The sequence below is a fragment of the Ictalurus furcatus genome, chromosome 6 (genome assembly GCF_023375685.1).
Source record: "Ictalurus furcatus strain D&B chromosome 6, Billie_1.0, whole genome shotgun sequence".
Classification (NCBI taxonomy): Eukaryota; Metazoa; Chordata; class Actinopteri; order Siluriformes; family Ictaluridae; genus Ictalurus; species Ictalurus furcatus.
In genome coordinates this window covers 24,339,864-24,353,356 of record NC_071260.1, presented here as the reverse complement: position 1 = coordinate 24,353,356, position 13,493 = coordinate 24,339,864, and the positions used below count along the sequence as shown (strand labels likewise).

At 40.2% G+C, this 13,493-nt stretch overlaps 1 protein-coding gene across 3 annotated transcripts in view; it reads left to right on the top strand.

The window, feature by feature from the left end:
• The window catches only part of pard3bb (par-3 family cell polarity regulator beta b), a 321,269-nt gene that overhangs the window by 251,416 nt on the left and 56,360 nt on the right, over positions 1-13,493 (top strand). For all 3 annotated transcript variants that reach the window (XM_053627241.1, XM_053627242.1, XM_053627240.1), the window contains 2 exons: positions 10,276-10,392; positions 12,053-12,328. In XM_053627241.1, coding sequence (XP_053483216.1) covers positions 10,276-10,392; positions 12,053-12,328 — 393 coding nt within the window. The remainder of the gene's footprint in view (positions 1-10,275; positions 10,393-12,052; positions 12,329-13,493) is intronic.

The following is a 13,493-nucleotide window of genomic DNA, read 5'->3' as shown; positions in this document are numbered from 1 at the left end:
GAGAACAGAGGGAGACATTTTCCTGAACGAGAGAGGAACTGCGATGTTGTAATTAGAAAATGATGTGTATGTAGAGGCATTAGTGATGGTGTGTTTGTGGTAATTAGGACAGTTCTGGCCTCTGTTGATCTTGGATATGAGAAATGCTTGACTTGTCTCTTAGTCACTTTTACAGACTAAAGTGCCAAGCCATTACAGCTGTTTAATCCAGTGTACTCCAGCTGTGGTCTGTAGACTTAGTTCTACACCGCAACATGTGCACAGCTGACTCAGCATTTATGTCCTGTTTGTAGGGTGAAGATTCACTTGTAACAAATGTATGTTTTATTATAAGCTTATTCAGGACAACTGCTGAAAGAATTATGACAGATTCTACACTACCAAAATCTCTTTGTGTCTCTGAATTGAGCAAGCTTGAGTGTTAAGTGCTATATAAATGAAATACATTATTATTTTCATTATTATTATTATTCATTTAAAAAAGTTTCCCTTATGGTTCTTTTTTTGTTTTTGTTTTTTTAAATCAGCAATGGTCCTAGCATTGTAAAAGCTTTCTACCTGGAACCTTCTGTGAAAGGAAACCCTTTGTTGTAGGGTTCCATATAGAACCTTTAAAAGTTCCCCAAGGAAACAAAGTATCCCTTTAGGGTGCAATCACATGTTTAAATAACAAAAGACTAGTTATTGAGTAAAGATGAGTACCGACATTTTTACACAAAATATGTGTTCTCACAACACCATTTTTTTAAAACATGTATTAAAACTGCAAACAGAAATTCTGTTCACAATTTCCCAGATTGACTAGTTAATTGGCAAATTTGCATAGATGGCAGACCAGGAATGATGCCAGCATGCTAATGTTGCATGCTTTAGGTTAATGTAGGTGAGCTAGCTTTGTTCCAGCGAAGACTGTATTCAGGCTTTGTGCTCCGTGTATAAGTGCACTACAAATGGGTTCTGTATGTCTATGTATTGCACTATATGCTTATTGGGGAAGCTTTTGGAATTCAGTCCAAATGGCACCTACAGAAATGGGAGATAAATGATAATAACAAACATTGCTCAATTTAAATTAAGGTGTTTCGTTATCTCAATATAAATCCCTGTAAGTCCCTAGACGAATCCCAGAGTTTAGCTATCAAAAGAAGTACAGGACAACATTCTGGAAAAGCATCAATCAGGGTTTTGAGGCATACCATTGAAATCTTTTTTTATTTTTTTAATGAAAAGAATATGGTACAGCCTGACGCTGGTTAGAGGTGGCCATCCTCCAAAATTCATTGACTGGGAAAAGAGGACATGAGCCAGAGAAGCAACCAAGCGTAATTCTGAAAGAGCTCGGGAGATCCACAGTTGAGCCTGAGAAGCTGTTCACAGGACAACCATAACCCTGACACTCCACACAGCTGAGCTTTATGGAAGAGTTTATGAGAATAAAAGCTAATACTGGGGGCAGAAGCTATATGAAGTCCTGTTTGAAGACTCTGACTCATAGAAAAATGATTCTTTAGTCTGATGAGGCCAAAATCGTACTTGGGATAATGTGCTGTTTAACAGAAACCCAACACTGCTCATCACCCTGAGAACTCCATCCCCACAATGAAGTAGAGTGGTAGTAGCATAATGTTTTGTGGATGCTTGGGTGACTGGGAGACTCATCAGTAACAAAACAATACTGGGCAATCCTAGAAGAAAACCTGTTGCAGTATACTTGAGACTTGGGCAGAGGTTCACCTTCCAACAGGACAATTTCAGTAAGAATGCTGCCAAAGTTGCACTGGTGAGGTTCAACACCAAGAACCTGATTTGGTACAATGGTTGAGTCAAAGTCCAGACCTGAATCCGAGTGAGAATCTATGATAAGACTTCAGAATTGCTGTATCCAATCTTGAGCAAAAACGTGAGCAGTTTTGCCCAGAAGAATAGACAAAAACATCAGGATCCAGAGCTGATCGAGATACAGTGGGGGAAATAAGTATTGAATGCATCAACATTTTTTTCAGTAAATATATTTCCTATGAGGCTATTCACATGAAATTTTCACCAGACATCATCATTTACTCAAGAAATCCACACATATAAAGAAATCCAAACATTAAAGTCCATAAATGAAGTTATGTGTAATAAAGAGGAATGACGCAGGAAAAAAGTATTGAACATGCTAACTGAAATGTATTTAATACTTAGTGGAGAAGCCTTTGTTTGTAATGACAGCTTCAAGACTCTTCCTGTATGAAGAAATTAATGGGCCGCAGTATTCAGGTGTGATTTTGGCCCATTCTTCTAAACATATTGTCTTTAAATCTTGTTCAACTGGATTCAAGTCAGGTGATTGACTGGGCCATTCTAACATCTTGATTTATTTTCTCTGAAACCAATTAATAGTTTCCTTGGCTGTATGCTGTGGATCGTTGTCCTGCTGGAAGGTCCACCCACGTCTCATCTTCATCATCCTGGTGGATGGCAGCAGATTCTTCTCAAGAATCTCCCGGTAAAGGGCTCCATTCATCGTTCCTTCAATTATATGAAGTCTGCCAGTACCATGCGATGAAAAACAGCCCCACACCATGATGCTTCTACTTCCAAACTTCACTGTTGGTATTGTGTTTTAAGGGTGATGTGCAGTGCCATTTCCTCTCCAAACATGGTGTGTAGTATGACAGCCAAAAAGTTCGATTTTGCTCTCGTCTGACCAGACTACACTCTCCCAGTATTGCATAGGCTTGTCCAAGTGAGTTGCAGCAAACTTTAAACGAGCTTCGACATGCCTTTTCTTTAGTAATGTAGTCTTGCGGGGTGAGCGTGAGCACTGGAGTGCATTGCCTATTGTTTTCTCTGTGACGATGGTACCTGCTGCCTCCAAGTGTTTCTGGAGCTCTTTCCGAGTGGTCCTTGGCTCTCGGGCTATTCGTCTGATTATTCTTCTGACTCCCTGGTCAGAAATCATGCGAGGAGCTCCTGTGCATGGCCGGTTGATGACAGAGTGATGTTGCTTCCACTTGTGGATAATGGCCCCAGTGGTGCTTACTGGAAGATTCAGAAGTTTTGAAATACGTCTGTATCCGATTCCATCAACAATAAGGTTGCAAAGGTCTTGGGAGAGCTCTTTGCTTTTACCCATCATGAGATGTTTCTTGTGTGACACCTTGGTAATGAAAAGCCTTTTTATAGACCATCAATTTACTAACCCAGCTGATATTACTTTACACAGATAGGGGGTATAATTACTTACGGATTTCAGCTGGTTCCTTGCCTTACCATGCCTTGGAGAACTGCTTTTTCTTAGAACTGCTGTTCAATACTTTTTTCCTGTCATTCCACTTTATTACACAAAACTTTATTTATGGACTTTAATGTTGTGAATTCTTTATATTTCTAGATTTCTTGAGTTAATACTGATGTCTGGTGAAAATTTCATGTGAATAACCTCATTGGAAATATATTTACTGAAAAAAATGTTGACGTGTTCAATACTTATTTCCCCCACTGTATATCCCAGACGACTTGCAGCTGTAACTGCAGCTAAAATATATACGTTTTGCTGTTTATTTGTTAGGGCCCGTTTACACGACAACATTTTCAATTAAAAACGGAAACTTTGTATGCGGTTTGGCTGTTCGTTCACACGACAACGGCGTTTCGGGGCCTGAAAACACAAACTTTTGAAAACTGGTCTGAAAGTGCAAGTTTTTGAAAACGATGCCGTTATCGTTTCTGTGTAAACAGATAAAAAACAGAATCTGTGAAGACGATGACGTCATGCTTACGCGTATTACATGTTCAGTCTATAGTCATGCGCGTGAGTATTTAAAAACAAATATTGTGCTGCTCAAGATTTTGACTGTATTGACGCTTCTCCAGCAAAGTGTAGATTTACTGCATCACTACTACGACCAGCGGAGACGCGTCTGTTACCTACACCGCATTATTAACCCACATCTACACCGATGATTATCTTAGTCATTGTCTGTTTTGGAGTAAATCTGTATCCTTTTATTGCTAATAAAATATAGAAAGCAGACTGACTGCCAGTGTCTCACGATTTGCAATATTTCAGTATTTGAAAATGAATGAGCTTTGTTAATAGAATTCTGACCTGGAGCACAAGAAAAGCTAAAAGATGGGGTTGAAGACAGAAAAATCCATTTCCACAATGAAAAAAACTTTATGCACATTATATTATATATACATTATATTTACGTTAGGGACGTCTCAGCGTTCATTAACCAAGAAAAATAAGCCAAATCTGTGCTTGACAAACGCGAGCTTTCACAATTCCTTATGACAGTAAATCATTTTCCAAGTCTAACCGTCATAAACCATTGAAATCGTTTGAGAAATGTAAACGTTATTGTGCTTTATATCCAGAAAAATGCAGCTCCCCTGTTTACTTGTATTTGTTTATAGGGCAGTCTTGGCCGGATCGATATGGCGGACGCGTTGACGGGAATGCTCGTGTGCGTAGGCGCGTTGTGTTTCTTTACAAAGTGACATCGCCAACTACTGGCCTGGCACGCACATTACAGCGTTTTCAGTCGTTTTCACTGATCGGTCTGAACGGGGATCGTTTTGCCAACGTTGTCGTCTGTACGCAAAACTTTTCCGTTTTTAGTACGTCGTTGTCATGTAAACGTACCCTTAGTTTGTTACCAGTGGATGTACGGTAGGTGGGAATGACATGTCTTCAAGCTGACACCTCTCTGAAAGAACTCGAAGAATGGGCAAAGAAGTGTGATAATGCATAATGTAGTCAGTAAGAGGGTTTAAATCCACATGTAAGTGTCTGTGTGACACACAGTGCCATATCTGCTACTCCCTCTCTGTCTCTGGTTAACTGACAGCATGTGTAATGGCTTCTGAAGCTTTTCCTCTGAAGCTCTGACGACAGCAGTATGGCCTCTTCTGACAGCCTAATTATTACCTTTATTTATCCATTTGCTCAACTATACTCAGCCTCCGTTTATTTATTTATTTATTTATTTATTTATTTATTTATTTATTATTTTTATATGAGCCGCTTCGGCCCTCAGCTGGGTGTCAGCCGGCTTGTTCACGAAGACGGCTTGACAAATCTCCACAACCGTACACGTTTGTAATTAAGCAAACATGCACGTCAGTGTGCGTAACACGTTTTCGTTTAGCAATTACTTACTGACTTACACGTGTCAAGCAAATTAACCTTTTAAAGCATATTACAGCAGGACTCATATTTGCTTTCGCATTTCCTGCAGACAGTTTTGTTTCCTTGACGATGTCCTTGTGTACAAGTGTAACCAGCCCTACACCCTCTTGTATCAATACGTATATTGATGGGCACAATATCTGCATGACGTTTTTCGATTTAGGCTGGAAGTACGTTGTTTAGCATTCAGGCCACAGATGTGCTGGTCTTAATTAGGAAGCTGAATGGGCGTGCTGTGGTTGCATGCCAAACACCACGATGAAATAGCTCCTGTTTAATGAGATAAATGTAGCAATTAAGTTATGAGAGTGGTGTGAATCACACAGATAGCCTGCCAGAGGACAAATGACAGGAGGCAGTGTGTGTGTGTGTGTGTGTATATATGAATGAGGGTTTATGAAACACCATATTTAAAGGAATGCTCCAGCAGTTTTCAACTTAATCTCAACCACCTCTGTAGCGTATTTCTGATTACACCAGACAACAATTTTGACCTTTCCCTGTACTCAGAAATGAAAAGTTGAAAATGTGTTTTTAATGGTAGACTGGGGGAAGCTCTTGAATTCCCCTAATACTTTCCTTCCAATGCACAGTATATAACACAAACTCAGAACCACTTAACGTCTTAGGACGAGACAAACGTGAGCTACGCTGTTCTGATCATTCATCCAACTGTGAGGTGAACAGTGTGTTGTGTGATGGTACCATTTCTGTGACAATGCACCAGAAAGAATGGTCCTGCAAATGAGTCAGGACAAATAGAGTAAAAGATTGCTGTGTGTGTGTGTGTGTAACACCTGTGCAGGTCACGCAGAGCCGTCTATGATCTACAGCTGAGTCCTCTCTTCAGGTCGCGCTCCTCTCTGACTCATGACCTGTGAATACGTCTTTCCATCTGCGTGACGTCAGTATAGCTGTTCCACCTGAGAAACGAATCCTGTCTGTCTCCGCCGTAGCATTGCTCACACAGTCGTGCGTGTTATCCATCATCTGTTCCCACGTGTCTTCACACGTCCTCATACATTCACACTGCCTTAAGTTTCGAGCAAGCAATCATTTCCAATCGGCATGTCCTATTTTTCCCTTGGCAAAACAGTGACTCAGTTTTCACTTGATTCTTTTATGCAGCTTGTATCTGGATTGTGTGGTGATCATGCATCTCCACGTAGAGACACTGAAATATGATTATCTGTATCACGTGTAATATGTAAATCCAGTCAATACTTGACGTCTAACTTTGCATTCTCCGTTCTTTCCAGTTGTTGTACCACTCAAAAGTTTTCTCCTTGTAAAATTCCTTAAACATAGAATAAGGAGAGGGTAAAGGACAGTCTTTTGTGAGGAGTTGTGTCTAATGTGTCTAATGTGTCTTGGAGAGAGAGATAAGAAAATGTAAATAAAGCTGTCTGTCCAATGCACATCAGAAAAGTGACCCGTTATAAAAGTTCATGTTTTCCATGATACTGTGGTGGGGCAGCATTTGGGTTGCCACCTCACAGCTCCGGGTTCCCCGGTTTGATCCTAAGCTCGGGTTACTATTCATGTGATGTTTTTCCACATTCTGTCCATGCCAATGTGGGTTTCTCTGGGTTATCCAATTTCCTTCCACCTCCCCAAACATGATGGTACATGAATCGGATATGCTAAACTGCCCCTAGATGTGAATGAGTGTGTGAATGTGTGTGTATGGTGCCCTACAATAGACTGGTGTGTATTCCCGCCTCATCCCCAGTATTTCCAGGGTGGGCTCTGATCCACCATGACGCCTTCCAGGATAAAGCCCTTAATGTTAAATGAATAAATAATAATAAAGTTAAATGAATGAATAAATGTTTGAAAACATGGCAGATTATATATATATATATATATATATATATATATATATATATATATATATATATATATATATATATATATATATATATATAAATAATATTTCTATTCATTTCCACCAGCATCCTAGGTAGATCCGGATCTAATTCTGCTTTTGAAGACACACTAAACAGCCAGGTATTAACAGGGTGAATGTTGGCTGTATGGAGACAGAGAGATGAGGTGAGTCGAGTCAGGGGACAGGTGAGAAAGTCCTGGCCCGGCTTGGCTGATCCACAGTCACAGGCTGGAGCGAATCCTTCTCTTTAGCGTTGCATGAAGCTTAGAGGAAGTCCAAAAGCCGTTCTGCTGTTGTGATCAGGAAAAAATCCCTGTAAATCAGCCCTGCAGCTCTCAGAGGCTCTGTAAATAGTGCCACAGTTTGATTTCTGTTTATTTGCTGATGAAATTCAAGCCAGAGTTCTTTCCTGCTCTTTCATGTTATGCATGGTAACACTTTCAGGCCATTAAGTACAAGTTAATTAAGTTGGTTATTAAGTAAATGGGCAGTTATTGCCATGCCGTTTTAGCACATTTGTACATGCACGTTTATACTTTTCTCTTGTGTGTAACTGTTCTAAGCTTCCTATTCATCCCTTTTTAAATGGGCTTTTTATTCTTTCCTTTTCATCTCAGTAGAAACTTAGTAGGTAATTAAAAATGGGAAAAATATCTACTCGAGATAACTGATGACATTTTCACTGTACATGTTGTGTACTTACTGTGTTTGGTTTGCTAATGAAACAGTTAAAAATTATAAATATATACGTACAGTACTGTGCAAACGTCTTGGGCGCGTGCAAAGAAATGCTGTAGAGCAAAGATGCCCTCAAAAATAATGAAATTAAATGATTCTCCATTTTTAAAAAAAACAACAACTGTCCATTACTAAACAGTAATAGATGAAACAAAGGCTTTATTTGGTGTGACGACCCTTTGCTTAAAAAAAAAGTAGTCTCAGGTAGAATTAGTGCAGCTTTATAATAATAATAATTCCTTAGATTTATATAACGCTTTTCTACACACTCAAAGCGCTTTATATAGTATTGGGGGGAAGGGGGTGGTTCTCCGCAACCACCACCAGTGTGTAGCATCCACCTGGTTGATGCGACGGCAGCCATAGTGCGCCAGAACGCCCACCACACACCAGCTATTAATGGAGAGGTGACAGTGATGTTGCCAATTTAGGAATTATTTGGGGGACTTGATAGAGAACGACCAATGGGGGAATTTCGCCAGGACACTGGAGTATACCCCGACTCTTTTACGATAAGTGTCCTGGGATTTTTAACGACCACAAAGAGTCAGGACCTCGGTTTAACGTCTCATCTGAAAGACGGTACTGTTTTTACAGTATAGTGTCCCCTTCACTATACTGGGACATTAAAACCCACACAGATCACAAGGTGAGCACCCCCTACTGGCTTCCTAATACCACTTCCAGCAGCAACCTTAGTTTCCCCAGGAGCTCCCCCATCCAGGTACTGACCAGGCTCAACCCTGCGTAGCTTCAGTGGGAAACTAGCCAAGAACTTTAGGGTGATATGGCTATATCAGTTGCAACAGTAGGAACAGTAAGGAATTGAGCTTCAAGTTTTATTGAAACTTGCAGAACCAGCCACGGTTCTTCTGGAGACTTTGACTGTTGCAATCTGTATGTGTGTATGTGTGACTATATATATATTAGAGATTATAGTTTAAAAACATCCGATGATCAGGGCTGATTATATCCTGTCAATCAAAAGAGGGCGGGAAAACACACCGATTTCGTGCTGTGTATAAAGATGATGTCTCTTGTGTGGAACGATGACAAAACTGCAGTTTGTAATCTCTGTAATCTCTGCACCGATAAAATTTTACACCGGACGCTGCAGCAGTGAAGCAGGAGTTTCAGCGTCGAGTCTAATTCCCCCAAGACCCCCCCCCCCCCAAAAGATGTTTCAAAGATGATTAAATTTCCATGGGGTGTACTTAAGTTTTCACATAACTCTGTGTGTGCGTGTGTGTGTACACAACCCCAATTCCAAAAAAGTTGGGACACTGTGTAAAATGTAAATTAAAAAAAAAAGAATGCAATTATATTATGTACTGTAGATGATGAGATATTCAGAGTCTTCTCAATTTTGTGTTGAGGAACATTATTCTGGAATTGTTCCACAAATTGTAGATGCAGTATTTCGCAGATTGGTGAACCTCTGACCACCTTTACTTCTGAAAGACTGCCTCTCTAAGATACTCTTTTTATAACCAGTCATGTTACTGACCTGTTGCCAATTAACCTCCAGCTGTTTCTTCTTAGTAACACTTACGTTTCCAGCCTTTTGTTGCCCTGTCCCATTTTTTTTTGGGGGGACGTGTTGCAGCCATCAAATTCAAAATTACCTTATTTGGTGCAGCTTATTTTACATTTCCTCAGTTTAAACATTTGTTATGTTTTCTATTTTCTATTGTGAATAACATATAGGTTCATGAGATTTGCAAATCATTGCATTCTGTTTTTATTTACATTTTACACAGTGTGTGTGTGTGCGTGTGTGTGTGTGTGTGTGTGTGTATAAGAGCCAAGACATTAACAGTCCTAATACATATAACATTTAATGTTTTCCCTTACTGTGTAATTAATTATGTTAAAAATTAGTAAGAAAACTGAATATGAAAACATTAATTCATCACTTTAATTAAACATTAAAAATTCAATCTGGGGAAAAAAGGTGAAGGTCTATTTTTTAATGTAAAAAGCAAGATCCCAGTGCTCCATAATGTGCGCCCACACACACACACACACACACACACACACACACAGAGAGCCTTATTTCTGTAATGAAAATTATGTGTAGGTGCAAGATACATATTAACATTAACATATTATCATTAGGATATGATATCACTTACCTGTGTAGGGATCAGTATTGTGCATGTGTAGGACAGAGATGTTTTTATTCTTACATCTGGGTGTGTGGTTAAGCAGTGTGACTGGCGCACACGTAAGAAATGACCTCACTGAACTAGAGAGATGCAGTCGGGTACATGAGGCGCTCAGCGAGGCAGAGATGATGCATGTTAACTGAGCATCTTTACTGACACCCACCCAGCCCTAACACACACACACACAGCGGCTAGGGGGATACATGCTATTTACAAACATTGAGCATTCAGTGATTTTACTCTCTCTCTCTCTCTCTCTCGCTCTCTCTCGCTGTGTGTGTGTTTATGTGTCTCAGGTTTGGAAAGAAGAAGGAAGAGAAGAGTAAAGGTGAGAACAAGGCGAGCACACTGAAGCATGCATCAGAACTGTTGAGCGAGGAAGAGTTGCAGAGGATGAAAGGAGAGCGAGAGAGGTGAGACCTCCCACGACTTTTCAGCTTTTCACATTCTCTCAGTTTCCTAATATTAATCTGAACATGGAAATTATGGCAGTTTGTAATCTCCTCATCTGCCTGTATCTTCTTAAAACACACTAGTGGCTTGAACATACCACTAGTCATAGTGTATATGTGTTCATTATACCTTGTATTACATTTTACTACCTTAATAATAATGAACGGTCTTCTATTAGATTTCGCATGGTCTTGGATTCAGGGGGTTTCATAAATGTGTTATGCCCAAAAGGTTAACACATTTCACTACAGATTCATCTTCTCTTGGGTTTTGTTGCCATTAAAATGCGTTTTATAAGTAAGTAACAATAACAGTGATAAGTTATACTGTAGAGCAGTTGTCACCAACCCTTTTCCTGGAGATCTACCTTCCTGAAGACTTTAGCTCCAACCATAATCGTGCCCACTTGACCATCTAATCATTGTCTTAAGAAGTTCTTGATCAACTAAAGCAGATTTTAGTCGGAGATGAAACCTACAGGAGGGAAGATCTCAGGGAAGAGGCTTGGTGACCACTGCTGTAGACCGTCTTTCTTGCTATAGAATAAACTTCAATAGGTCATTTTTTTTTCTCATGGGTAAGTTATTTGGAGGTGTTTTACATTTGGTGTATCATTGGTGTAAAAGTGTTCAATTTCCCTTGAGAATATCCACAGAGACATTGCAAATATCGAATAATAATCTGTTTAATTTTCATTTCTGAAGCTCAGATAAAAAGCTGAGTAACATCTTTACACCTTTATCCTTATAAAATGCCAAGATCTAAAATGATGCCTGAATTTTCACATTTGGAACATCTGTATATTTTTTCTTACCTTCCCACACAAGCGGGACTTGAGTATCCATGTTTATTTTGTCATTGTTGTATTTCAGTGATTTATTTACCAGCCAAAGCTGCTAGCTGGATGAACGTGCAGGTTTTTTTTATTATTATTATTATTATTATTATTTTATTTATTTAAAGAATGCAATTTAAAAACCTGTTTTCAAGAGTAGTGGTACTTTAAATATTGCAAGATATTGTCCTCATTATTAATAAGAAAGTAAATCTCTTCCAGGATTTGTAACAGTGGTAGAAGAATAGCAGTAGCCACTGGAGAGGTAAATGATTGAATAGTGATCTCTCAGCTTGCTATTTTGAGAGAATCATGAACTATTAGAATAATATGTGATCAAACTGTAATAAGAACGCAGAATAAAATAAACAAAAAGCTTATGAGGTCTGTGTGAAACCTGCCAGTAGAGAACAGGAAATAAATGAATTTAGTCGAATGAAGAGAGATATTTTCTCATTATTCTGTGTTGTGTTTTCCGAGGCCTACGGTGAGTCAGAAGAGGCGAGTCTTACTGCTATTCTCTCCATATGGTCCAGTGTGGCCCAGACGCAAGCCATTGCACTTGCTGGCTCTGTATTGATCATGTCCCTATTTATCCTGTAAGCCGTATTGCTGGAAATACATCCAGCAAGAAAAAATAACAAATTGAGGCATCTTGGACATTAAAAAGATTGCCACATGGAGTAAACTCCAGAAAAGCCACATGCACTTAATTATTCCATCTCCTGAACCTTTCACACAGAAGCCAACCCTGTGGTTGTGTTTATATCTGAACCCTCTCTCAGGATTGAAGCGAAGCACCAGGAGCTGAGAGATCGACAGGCTCGCGATCGTTTCGTTTCTCCGGAGGTAGATGATGACGACGTGGACCCCAACTATGCCCGGATCAACACGTTCAGAGGACGCCCGTCTCAGTCTCCATACGGGACCCGCAGCACGTCGCCTCAGAGAGCCACACACCCCACCAATCATAGCCGAGAGCCTTCAACTGAAGATCCGCTCGATGGCCTCTACGCCAAGATCAACAAACCGAGAGGCCCAACCCCACACGGAGCTGACAGGTGAGGAACACACACACACACTCTCACTCTTAGGCCCTGTTTACACTAGTGCGAAACGATCCTCGTCCGCACTGCCGTTTCCGCAGTGTTTCAGAAATGATCTCCGTCTGAAAACGCATGTCACATGACCATTCATGCTCACTGGGCATGCGCATACAAGTCTAAACAGGAAGTTGGTTGCTAGTCCAAACCGGCGTTCCATTTAGGGCTTACGCCACTTGAAAGGAGATTTGTTACCGATAACAACATAGATTGCCTGTTGCGCATGTAGGCAGCTGCAGTAATATAAAATACAGAATTTAACTGCACAATGGCTGCTAGGAATGACGACAAAGCCAGCAAAGCTTGCGGTTCAGTCTCCATGTTGTTGTGTATATGATCAAGGTAGCGTAATGGTCATGTGGTACGGGCTTGACGAATCAGGGAAGGATACGCGATTATCCAGAAGACCCAATCAGAGGGCGAATGTGGGCAGCCACGCCTTCGTTTTCACAAGTCTTCGTTTTGGTCCGTTTACACTGAAAAGTGAGCCCGGAGTTTTCAAAGTAAAACAGGGTCTTCGGCGTTTCCAAAAGTCACTGTTTTCGAGGGTCGAAAATGCCAGAGTAGTGTAGACGACAGGCATAACCATAGCAGCAGTCAGGCGTTTTAAAACGAAAACGCACTAGTGTAAACAGGTCCTTAGCTACAGTTGTCTAGTGGTAGCAGGCGACATGTATCTTAAAGATGTTTTCACACATCCACAGTGCTTCTGAAGTAGATTATTGGTAGATAGACGGACTCATGAACTCATCGTTGTTGAGTAGTATATTGTGTTTAAGTTTATTTTAACAGTTTGAATCCTGTTGTTTTGGCATACAGCTTAAGATTTTAACACATTTACACATGCATGCATACAGAAAAACATACATACACACTATAGCTTACTCCCCGCATGTCTTTTTTGAGCTGTAGTGCTTCTACACGTTGTACTTTTTGAATACTGACGTTTCCTCAAATTGCTCCGAAGTGGCACAAAACAGTAGTCTTATGCGATCATCAGGAGATTGCGAGTCTGAAACCCGACAATACCATAGCCATCCATGGCCGGGAGCCAAGGGATGAAAAACTGGCCTTGTTTGCTGGTTGAGAGGGATGCCATGCTATCTTTTCTGTCAGTCACAGT